This window comes from Scyliorhinus torazame, chromosome 13, assembly GCF_047496885.1.
Source record: "Scyliorhinus torazame isolate Kashiwa2021f chromosome 13, sScyTor2.1, whole genome shotgun sequence".
Taxonomy (NCBI): Eukaryota; Metazoa; Chordata; class Chondrichthyes; order Carcharhiniformes; family Scyliorhinidae; genus Scyliorhinus; species Scyliorhinus torazame.
In genome coordinates, this window is record NC_092719.1 from 101,706,897 (window position 1) to 101,719,240 (window position 12,344).

Consider the following 12,344-nt stretch of genomic DNA (forward strand, 5'->3'; position numbering starts at 1 on the left):
CCTTGGATAACGAGAGATATTGTAGGGCTCGTCAAAAAGAAAAAGGAGGCATTTGTCAGGGCTAAAAGGCTGGGAACAGACGAAGCCTGTGTGGAATATAAGGAAAGTAGGAAGGAACTTAAGCAAGGAGTCAGGAGGGCTAGAAGGGGTCACGAAAAGTCATTGGCAAATAGGGTTAAGGAAAATCCCAAGGCTTTTTACACGTACATAAAAAGCAAGAGGGTAGCCAGGGAAAGGGTTTGCCCACTGAAGGATAGACAAGGGAATCTATGTGTGGAGCGAGAGGAAATAAGCGAGGTACTAAATGAATACTTTGCATCAGTTTTCACCAAAGAGAAGGATTTGGTAGATGTTGAGTCTGGAGAAGGGTGTGTCGGTAGCCTGTGTCACATTGAGATCCAAAAAGACGAGGTGTTGGGCGTCTTAAAAAATATTAAGGTAGATAAGTCCCCAGGGCCTGATGGGATCTACCCCAGAATACTGAAGGAGGCTGGAGAGGAAATTGCTGAGGCCTTGACAGAAAACTTTGGATCCTCACTGTCTTCAGGTGATGTCCCAGAGGACTGGAGAATAGCCAATGTTGTTCCTCTGTTTAAGAAGGGTAGCAAGGATAATCCAGGGAACTACAGGCCGGTGCGCCTTTCGTCAGTGGTAGGGAAATTACTGGAGAGAATTCTTCGAGACAGGATGTACTCCTATTTGGAAGCAAATGGACGTATTAGTGAGAGGCAGCATGGTTTTGTGAAGGGGAGGTCGTGTCTCACTACCTTGATAGAGTTTTTCGAGGAGGTCACAAAGATGATTGATGCAGGTAGGGCAGTGGATGTTGTCTATATGGACTTCAGTAAGGCCTTTGACAAGGTCCATCATGGTAGAGTAGTACAAAAGGTGAAGTCACACGGGATCAGGGGTGAGCTGGCAAGGTGGATACAGAACTGGCTAGGTCATAGAAGGCAGAGAGTAGCAATGGAAGGATGCTTTTCTAATTGGAGGGCTGTGACCAGTGGTGTTCCGCAGGGATCAGTGCTGGGACCTTTGCTGTTTGTAGTATATATAAATGATTTGGAGGAAAATGTAACTGGTCTGATTAGTAAGTTTGCAGACGTCACAAAGGTTAGTGGAATTGCGGATAACGATGAGGGCTGTCAGAGGATACAGCAGGATTTAGATTGTTTGGAGACTTGGGCGGAGAGATGGCAGATGGAGTTTAATCCGGACAAATGTGAGCTAATGCATTTTGGAAGGTCTAATGCAGGTAGGGAATATACAGTGAATGGTCGAACCCTCAAGAGTATTTAAAGTCAGAGAGATCTAGGTGTACAGGTCCATAGGTCACTGAAAGGGGCAACACAGGTGGAGAAGGTGGTCAAGAAGGCATACGGCATGCTTGCCTTCATTGGCTGGGGCATTGAGTATAAGAAGTGGCAGGTCGTGTTGCAGCTATATAGAACCTGAGTTAGGCCACATTTGGAGTATAGTGTTCAATTCTGGTCGCCACACTACCAGAAGGATGTGGAGGTTTTAGAGAGGGTGCAGAAGAGATTTACCAGAATGTTGCCTGGTATGGAGGGCATAAGCTATGAGGAGCGATTGAATAAACTCGGTTTGTTCTCACTGGAACGAAGGAGGTTGAGGGGCGACCTGATAGAGGTATACAAAATTATGAGGGGCATAGACAGAGTGGATAGTCAGAGGCTTTTCCCCAGGGTAGAGGGGTCAATTACTAGGGGGCATAGGTTTAAGGTGAGAGGGGCAAGGTTTAGAGTAGATGTACGAGGCAAGTTTTTTACGCAGAGGGTAGTGGGTGCCTGGAACTCACTACCGGAGGAGGTAGTGGAAGCAAGGACGATAGGGACATTCAAGGGGCATCTTGACAAATATATGAATAGGATGGGAATAGAAGGATACGGACCCAGGAAGTGTAGAAGATTGTAGTTTAGTCGGGCAGTATGGTCGGCACGGGCTTGGAGGGCCGAAGGGCCTGTTCCTGTGCTGTACATTTCTTTGTTCTTTGTTTGTTTGTTTGTTCTCTCTTTCTTCTTTTAAGACAGTCCTCAAAACTCCTATTTGACCCGGTTTTTGGCCAACTGCTCTAAGATCGCCTTATGTGGCTCGATGTCCGTTATTCGATGTCTAATTTTGCTTTATAATGTTCCAATTAAATTATATTGTATTTATATTGGACCTTTAATGTAGTAAAAATTGTTGCATGTTATGAATGGAGGCTAAAGATACTGGGACGATTCCCACTGAATCAGTGAAGTCTAAAAGAAAATTCAATACAAATTTTAAAACTGTTAAGGGTTTTGTTAGGGTGAACAAGGAAAGGTTTTTACTTCAGTTGGAAAATTAGTGAGAAGTTATCAATTTCAATTAGTAATTCAAAGAGTTCAGAGAGAGGTTGGGAAAATGAATGCAGACCCAATTTCCTTTCCATTAATGTAAATGGATGGAAAATCAGGCAGCCTCTCTTGTGGACATGCACTCATCCCACCTACTTTTCCTGTATTCACCACCTTCAAGACCAGTAAAATCCATCCCAAATCTCCTGTTAGAACTCTAATGAAGTTAACAGACTCAAAAACAGCTTCTTCCCCGCTGTTACCAGACTCCTAAATGGCCCTCTTATGGACTGACCTCATTAACACGCCACCCCCGTATGCTTCACCCGATGCCGATGCGATGTAGTTACATTTTGTACCTTGTGTTGCCTATTATGTATTTCCTTTCCTTTTCATGTACTTAATGATCTGTTGAGCTGCTTGAGGAAAAATATTTTTCACTGTACCTTGGTACACGTGACAAAAAACAAAATCCAATCCAATCCAATGAAGAGGATCCAGAAATAAAGAATTCTTTCCCGAGTTGTTGGTTTTAGATCCATGCCCACATGCACTCCCTGCTCAGGTCTGCCTGCCAGCAATAGCAGGGAGAGGTACCAAAGATCCTTGACCAGCAACAAGGGAGCAATTCAGCGGGATTGCGTTAAAGTCCGCTGAATGGCACAGGCCCGGAGAAGTACCCTGCTATTCAATGGCACTTAGCCATTTTTTTTGTCTCCAGAGGATTCTCTCCGCTGAGGCCGCACTTTCAGCTCACGAGCAGAAAGTCTCCTCGTAGATCGGGGCACTGTTTTGACCAGCTGTGCTTCCTCCCCACCCGGTTTGTGACCCCCATCACCCACCCAACCTTGGTGAGGCCGCCGGGGAGCCCCCCTCCCCCCTCACCCCCTCTAACTGGCAGCTCAAACAGGGCGGCAAAATTTGGTTCCAACTCCATCTACAAGTTTGCTGATGACACGACCATAGCGGGTCGGATCTCGAACAACAACGAGTCAGAATACAGGAGGGTAAACCTAGTGGAGTGGTGTAACAATAACAATCTATCCCTCAATGCCAGAAAACTAAAGAGCTGGCCATTGACTTCAGGAAGCAAAGTATTGTACACATCCCTGTCTGCATCAATGGTGCAGAGGTGGAGATGGTTGACAGCTTCAAATTCCTAGGTGTGCACATCACAAAGAAATCTGTCCTGGTCGACCCACATTGACGCTACCACCAAGAAAGCACAACAGCACCTTTACCTCCTCAGGAAACTAAGGAAATTCGGCATGTCCACACGGACCCTTACCAACTTTTAAAGATGCACCATAGAAAGCATCCTATCTGGCTGCATCACAGCCTGGTATGGCAACTGCTCAGCCCAAGACCGCAAAAAACTTCAGAGAGTCGTGAACACAGCCCAGTTCATCACACAAACACGCCTCCCATCCATTGACTCTATCTACACCTCCCGCTGCCTTGGGAAAGCAGGCAGCATAATCAAAGACCCCAGTGTAGCCATCTGGGATGGGCACTTATAACCAGGAACAGAGAAGCTCGCAAAGCATGTCGGGTAAAATGGACAAAGCCAGATTCAGGCAGGCTCAGAGCCTGAAATGTATATTTGCAAGTGAGGAATCCAGACGGTATCGAAGCCCCGCCCAATTAGCATTTTGATGGACCGATTAGCATTTGATGGCCCATCTCCGCCAGACAAAGGACTGGTACTTGAGCGACTGATACAGTCCCAGACATTCCAACGCCACTCCCTGTGCTAGGGAAGCGTAAACAACAGGGTCAGTGACCGCTTGGGACACGCCCATTCAGGCACCCGCCCATTTATTGGTTCGAAATTGAACATAGTGATCAGGGATCACCCAATTAGTGGGGTCCAAACTGAAGGACCACCCAAAAGAGCGCGAAAACCCCCAAGCACAAGAAGAGAGACCACCATGCGTTCGTCCTCTTTTGGACCTGGCGCCCCGGCAACGACCATCTCCAATTGCAGCACCACCAGAAGCAAGTCCAAGTTCAACGCCCGCTACCAGACGGATGAGCCTAGCTGAGCAGCAGTTACTCCTACAGACCCGATAGATCCAGAATCGAACAACAGCCACTGTTCCTCTGACCTAAGCCGGGTGCCTGAAGTTAAGTACAGGTTATCTTAGTCGATAGGTGTAGTTTAACTAGTTGTGTTAATGTTGCATGATTAATTGTGTGTGTAAATAAAGTACCCTTGACCTTGAACTAACTAACTGGTGTTTGGCTCTTTGATCGATAGCTGGTTGAACCTAGTAGTGGTATCATTTGATACCTGGAGACTCTGAGCATTAAAATATTGATATCCAAAGGAAGGAGGGCAACCTCACTGACTACCATATTTACAGCAGAGCCACAGAAAAGGCAACACCTCCCACCTGGTTTACTCACTCTTCCAACTTCTTCCATCGGGCAGGTGATACAAAAGTCTGAGAACACGCACAAACAGATTCAAAAAAAGCTTCTTCCCCGCTGTTACCAGACTCCTAAATGACCCTCTTATGGACTGACTTCATTAACACTACACCCTGTATGCTTCATCCGATGCCGGTCTTTATGTGTTTACATTGTGTTGCCCCATTACGTATTTTCTTTTCATGTACTAAATGATCAGTTTGAGATGCTTGCAGAAAAATACTTTTCACTGTACCTCAGTACACGTGACAATAAACAAATCTAATCCAATCCAGCTTCTAAGGCCTGCAGTCAAACCGGCTGAGGCCTCATAACAATATAGCTGTATGGAAAACTAAGGTTTGTTGCTTTAGGAATCTAGGTCGCTGGCATCAGCCTGTTATGGGGGGCTGGCAGCCATAAATTCCTCCCCAATAGGATGAAGGAGCCAAGATATCGAGTATGTGATCTGTTATCAGTTCTCGGTCACAGGAGACTCCTCGAACATTTGGTGTAATAATGCTATCATGCAAACCTCTGAGGGTCTTGAATAAACATTACATGCTAGGAAAAGGCAAGGATACAGAAGAGTGGGAGGGGTAATGAGGAGTGGTAAAGAGGGTCTGAAATGTATATAACCTCTGCGCTCATGCTTGTAAGCCGAGATGGGTTTGGCTGACTTCTTGAGTGAAGGATAGGCAAATGCTCTTCTCTTGATTGTATAAGATCTTCAATGAAGCTGCTGAACTTGATCCTTGACTACTTTTCCGAGTCTAACAGTTGGTGTCAGGAGTGCAATACCACAGGTAAGGACCTTCAATTTTTTTTTTTATAAAGTCACCAGACAGTGGGATGGCAGGGAGTATTGGACAAGGTGGGATGGCAGGGAGTATTGGACAAGGGTGGCAGGGAGTATTGGACAAGGTGGGATGGCAGGGAGTATTGGACAAGGTGAGATGGCAGGGAGTATTGGACATGGTGGAATGGCAGGGAGTATTGGACAAGGGTGGCAGGGAGTATTGGACAAGGTGGGATGGCAGGGAGTACTGGACAAGGTGGGATGGCAGGGAGTATTGGACAAGGGTGGCAGGGAGTATTGGACAAGGTGGGATGGAAGGGAGTATTGGATAAGGTGGGATGGCAGGGAGTATTGGACAAGGGTGGCAGGGAGCATCGGACAAGGTGGGATAGCAGGGAGTATTGGACAAGGTGGGATAGCAGGGAGTATTGGACAAGGTGGGATGGCAGGGAGTATTGGACAAGGTGGGATGGCAGGGAGTATTGGACAAGGTGGGATGGCAGGGAGTATTGGACAAGGTGGGATGGCAGGGAGTATTGGACAATAAAGGCCTGAGGTTTAGGGTTTTGACAAATTGCCCACTACGACAACTCAGTCTGAGGGTGGCATAGTAACCCGACAACAGTACTTAAACGTCCTCACACCAGTTCTGGCACGATGAAGCCATTGAATCGCGTCCCATATGTACAATTGAAGTAAATAATAACAAGCAATAAAAACACTAATCCAACTAAATTTTTGATTTTTAAACATATTAAAAGATCAAATTACCAAAGTCACTGGAGGAACAGGAAGCCAGTTGGTGAGTGACTGGGTTGTACGCAATGCACTGAATGGAATCATTATGTCTGTATTTTGGAATAAAGGAACAAAAAAATGCTTAGTTATTCCAAGTTAGATCAAAAACAGATATTAGGTACTTCGCCAGTTCTGACAAACTTGAAACGTTAACTCTATCTCTCTCTCCACAGATGCTTCCTAACCTGATCATTTCCAGTATTTTCTGTTTTTAATACAGTAAGTGTGGAGTTTTACTAATTTAAAATTACATTATATCCATGTAACACAATGTCATAGTTTTACCAGCTCATATAATGTGGTCTGTATACTACGCAATTTACTATTGCCTCCGCCAATGAAGATGGCCGAGGTATTATCATATAATTTACAGTGCAGGAGGCCATTCGGCCCATCGAGTCTGCACCGGCTCTTGGAAAGAGCACCCCACCCAAGGTCAACACCTCCACCCTATCCCCATAACCAGTAACCCCACCCAACACTAAGGGCAATTTTGGACACTAAGGGCAATTTATCATGGCCAATCCACCTAACCTGCACATCTTTGGACTGTGGGAGGAAACCGGAGCACCTGGAGGAAACCCACGCACACACGGGGAGGATGTGCAGACTCCGCACAGACAGTGACCCAAGCCGGAATCGAATCGAACCTGGGACCCTGGAGCTGTGAAGCAATTGTGCTATCCACAATGCTACCGTGCTGCCCAGTATTGTTTTACTCCCAGTTTGTTGTTCGTTACTCTGTAAACAATAGATCTCAAAAACTAATTGACTGGTTTCAATGATTGATTGATTTGATTAATTGATTTGAATGATTTGATTTATTGTCACATGTGCCGAAGTACAGTGAAAAGTATTTTTCTGCGGCCGAGGGAACGTACACAGTACGTACATAGTAGACAAAAGAATAATCAACTGAGGACATTGACAAATGGTACATCGGCAAACAGTGATTGGTTACAGTACAGAACAAGGAGCCAAACAAAGCAAATACATGGGCAAGAGCAGCACAGGGCGTAACATTGTTCATAATTATATAAGAGGAGGAAAATAGTTTTTAGTAGGTCAGAACGCTGATAGGAGATAAAAGAAAAGGTTACGGGGGAGAGAGCTTGCAGAAAATCGCCATGCTCCCACGCCATCTTGGATCATTAAACCTGATCCACAGATCGGGTGCGGCCCAAGGAAGAGCTGATTATTTTTGGAGAAGGTACGAATCTGGATCTGGATCTTGGAATTGTTTGGATTCATCTATTTACATTGGGAGATAGGGCAAATTAACTTTTCTTTAAGAATGCTGTGGGTTCTTTGATTTAGAATGTTGTAAATTGTCTCAGCTGTTATACAGAAATTTGTCACAGCAAATTTGGCAAATTATGAGCAGAGGTTTCATAGCAGGTTGTTGGATGCAGATTGGTCTGAAGACACCTCCGCAAAATGGAAATTCCAAATGAAAATATTTATTTTCTCAGCTTTGTAGTTACAAGGTATATGCAGAGGTTAGGGAACCAATAGAGAAAAACATACTTGATCTCATCCTCACCAACCTGCCTGCATCAGATGCATCTGTACATGACAGTTTCGGTAGGAATGACACAGTCCTTGTGGAGACAAATTCCTGTCTTCATGTTGAGGGTACTCCCCATCATGTTGTGTGGCACTACCACCGTGCTAAATGGAATAGACTTCAAACAGATCTAGCAGCTCAAGACTGGGCATCCATGAGGCACCTTGGGCAACCAGCAACAGTAGAATTGTACTCACCAACACAATCTTTATAACCCGCACTCTAACATTGCTACCAAGCTAGGGGTCAACCTTGTTTCAATGAAGAGTGCTGGACGGCATGCCAGAAACAGCACCAGACATACCTAAAAATAAGGTGCCACCTTGGTGCAACTACAACACAGCGCTGTTTGCGTGCCAAACAGCAAAAGGAGCAAATGATAGGCAGAGCTAAGTGATCCCACAATCAATGGATGAGGTATAAGGTCTGCAGTCCTTCCAAATCCAGCCGTGAATGGTGGGGAACAATTAAAGAACTCAGTGGAGCAGGAGGCTCCACAAGCATCCCAGCACATCTGATAGTGTATAATTTTATTCATAGTTTTATTCTTGTAGGGGCTAGTTCAATGCATATAGCTAATAGGCAAAAAATATTAAAAGTGTCTTGACTGTTGGAATTCAGTCAGTGTCCCATACAATGAATTAACCATTGAATTCCAGTGTATTCAGCACTGAGAACGTATTGTTCTCTGTCTTATCAGACAGGGATTCAGGTAGGTGTTTAAACTTGCCCCCAGGTTCCAGCGGCCTTCACTTCCGGGAGCGGGCGAGAGAGAGGGAGCCGAAGTGCAGCGAGTGCAGTTTGGGATTCAGGAAGGTTTAAACTTGCCCCCAGGTTCCAGCGGCCTTCAATTCCGGGAGCGGGAGAGAGGGAGAGAGCCGGAGTGCATCTTGGGATTCAGGTAGGTGTTTAAACTTGCCCCCAGGTTCCAGTGGCCTTCATTTCCGGGAGCGGGAGAGATAGAGGGAGCCGGAGTGCAGCTTGGGATTCAGGTAGGTGCTTATGTGTTTGATTTTTACCTCTATTTAAGTTGGGCCGTTGCTAAACCCGAGACCCTACACTTGTAGTGTCTCCCACCTCCTCTAACCTAAAGGGGTGAGTGAATAGCAGGTAAGCTCTCTCTTTTCTTTTTCTATTATCCGCAAGTTATAGCTTCAGATTTTCGGCGGGAGCAGTGGCCATGGGTCTGTCAGGAAAGTAAGTTTACCCTTTAAAAACTTACATAGAACATAGAAAATACAGCACAGAACAGGCCCTTCGGCCCACGATGTTGTGCCGAACCTTTGTCCTAGATTAATCATAGATTATCATTGAATTTACAGTGCAGAAGGAGGCCATTCGGCCCTTGGAAAGAGCACCCTACCCAAACTCAACACCTCCACCCAACACCAAGGGCAATTTGGACATTAAGGGCAATTTATCATTGGCCAATTCACCTAACACGCACATCTTTGGACTGTGGGAGGAAACCGGAGCACCCGGAGGAAACCCACGCAGACACGGGGAGGACGTGCAGACTCCGCACAGACAATGACCCAAGCTGGAATCGAACCTGGGACCATGGATCTGTGAAGCAATTGTGCTATCCACAATGCTACCGTGCTGCCCTTAAGAACAAATAAATCTACACTATATCATTTTCCCGTAATCCATGTACCTATCCAACAGCTGCTTGAAGGTCCCTAATGTTTCCGACTCAACTACTTCCACAGGCAGTGCATTCCATGCCCCCACTACTCTCTGGGTAAAGAACCTACCTCTGATATCCCTCCTATATCTTCCACCTTTCACCTTAAATTTATGTCCCCTTGTAATGGTGTTGTAATGGGGAAAAAGTCTCTGACTGTCTACTCTATCTATTCCCCTGATCATCTTATAAACCTCTATCAAGTCGCCCCTCATCCTTCTCCGCTCTAATGAGAAAAGGCCTAGCACCCTCAACCTTTCCTCGTAAGACCTACTCTCCATTCCAGGTAACATCCTGGTAAATCTTCTTTGCACCTTTTCCAGAGCTTCCACATCCTTCCTAAAATGAGGCGACCAGAACTGTACACAGTACTCCAAATGTGGCCTTACCAAAGTTTTGTACAGCTGCATCATTACCTCATGGCTCTTAAATTCAATCCCTCTGTTAATGAACGCGAGCACACCATAGGCCTTCTTCACAGCTCTATCCACTTGTGTGGCAACTTTCAAAGATGTATGAATATAGACCCCAAGGTCTCTCTGCTCCTCCACAATGCCAAGAACTCTACCGTTAACCCTGTATTCCGCATTCATATTTGTCCTTCCAAAATGGACAACCTCACACTTTTCAGGGTTAAACTCCATCTGCCACTTCTCAGCCCAGCTCTGCATCCTATCTATGTCTCTTTGCAGCCGACAACAGCCCTCCTTACTATCCACAACTCCACCAATCTTCGTATCGTCTGCAAATTTACTGACCCACCCTTCAACTCCCTCATCCAAGTCATTAATGAAAATCACAAACAGCAGAGGACCCAGAACTGATCTCTGCGGTACACCACTGGTAACTGGGATCCAGGCTGAATATTTGCCATCCACCACCACTCTCTGACTTCTATCGGTTAGCCAGTTCTTTATCCAACTGGCCAAATTTCCCACTATCCCATGCCTCCTTACTTTGTGCAGAAGCCTACCATGGGGAACTTTATCAAATGCCTTACTAAAATCCATGTACACTACATCCACTGCTTTACCTTCATCCACATGCTTGGTCACCTCCTCAAAGAATTCAATAAGATTTGTAAGGCAAGACCTACCCCTCACAAATCCGTGCTGACTATCCCTAATCAAGCAGTGTCTTTCCAGATGCTCAGAAATCCTATCCTTCAGTACCCTTTCCATTACTTTGCCTACCACCGAAGTAAGACTAACTGGCCTGTAATTCCCAGGGTTATCCCTAGTTCCTTTTTTGAACAGGGACACGACATTCGCCACTCTCCAATCCCCTGGTACCACCCCTGTTGACAGTGAGGACGAAAAGATAATTGCCAACGGCTCTGCAATTTCATCTCTTGCTTCCCATAGAATCCTTGGATATATCCCGTCAGGCCCGGGGGACTTGTCTATCCTCAAGTTTTTCAAAATGCCCAACACATCTTCCTTCCTAACAAGTATTTCCTCGAGCTTACCAATCTGTTTCACACTGTCCTCTCCAACAATATCGCCCCTCTCATTTGTAAATACAGAAGAAAAGTACTCATTCAAGACCTCTCCTATCTCTTCAGACTCAATACACAATCTCCCGCTACTGTCCTTGATCGGACCTACCCTCGCTCTAGTCATTCTCATATTTCTCACATATGTGTAAAAGGCCTTGGGGTTTTCCTTGATCCTACCCGCCAAAGATTGTTCATGCCCTCTCTTAGCTCTCCTAATCCCTTTCTTCAGTTCCCTCCTGGCTATCTTGTATCCCTCCAATGCCCTGTCTGAACCTTGTTTCCTCAGCCTTACATAAGTCACCTTTTTCCTCTTAACAAGACATTCAACCTCTCTTGTCAACCATGGTTCCCTCACTTGACCATCTCTTCCCTGCCTGACAGGGACATACATATCAAGGACACGTAGCACCTGTTCCTTGAACAAGTTCCACATTTCACTTGTGTCCTTCCCTGCCAGCCTATGTTCCCAACTTATGCACTTCAATTCTTGTCTGACAACATCGTATTTACCCTTCCCCCAATTGTAAACCTTGCCCTGTTGCACGTACCTATCCCTCTCCATTACTAAAGTGAAAGTCACAGAATTGTGGTCACTATCTCCAAAATGCTCCCCCACTAACAAATCTATCACTTGCCCTGGTTCATTACCCAGTACTAAATCCAATATTGCCCCTCCTCTGGTTGGACAATCTACATACTGTGTTAGAAAAGCTTCCTGGGCACACTGCACAAACACCACCCCATCCAAACTATTTGATCTAAAGAGTTTCCACTCAATATTTGGGAAGTTAAAGTCGCCCATGACTACTACCCTGTGACTTCTGCACCTTTCCAAAATCTGTTTCCCAATCTGTTCCTCCACATCTCTGCTACTATTGGGGGGCCTATAGAAAACTCCTAACAAGGTGACTGCTCCTTTCCTATTTCTGACTTCAACCCATACTACCTCAATAGGGTGATACTCCTCAAACTGCCTTTCTGCAGCTGTTATACTATCTCTAATTAATAATGCCACCCCCCCCCCCACCTCTTTTACCACCCTCCCTAATCTTATTGAAACATCTATAACCAGGGACCTCCAACAACCATTTCTGCCCCTCTTCTATCCAAGTTTCCGTGATGGCCACCACATCGTAGTCCCAAGTACCGATCCATGCCTTAAGTTCACCCACCTTATTCCTGATGCTTCTTGCGTTGAAGTATACACACTTCAACCCATCTCCGTGCCTGCAAATACTCTC

The 12,344-nt window shown here is 45.6% G+C and overlaps 1 protein-coding gene across 3 annotated transcripts in view; it reads right to left on the reverse strand.

Moving 5' to 3' along the window:
* ift122 (intraflagellar transport 122 homolog (Chlamydomonas)) overlaps nt 1-12,344 on the reverse strand; it is a 459,699-nt gene that overhangs the window by 365,076 nt on the left and 82,279 nt on the right. For all 3 annotated transcript variants that reach the window (XM_072472002.1, XM_072472003.1, XM_072472001.1), the window contains exon 5: nt 6,325-6,401. In XM_072472002.1, coding sequence (XP_072328103.1) covers nt 6,325-6,401 — 77 coding nt within the window. The remainder of the gene's footprint in view (nt 1-6,324; nt 6,402-12,344) is intronic.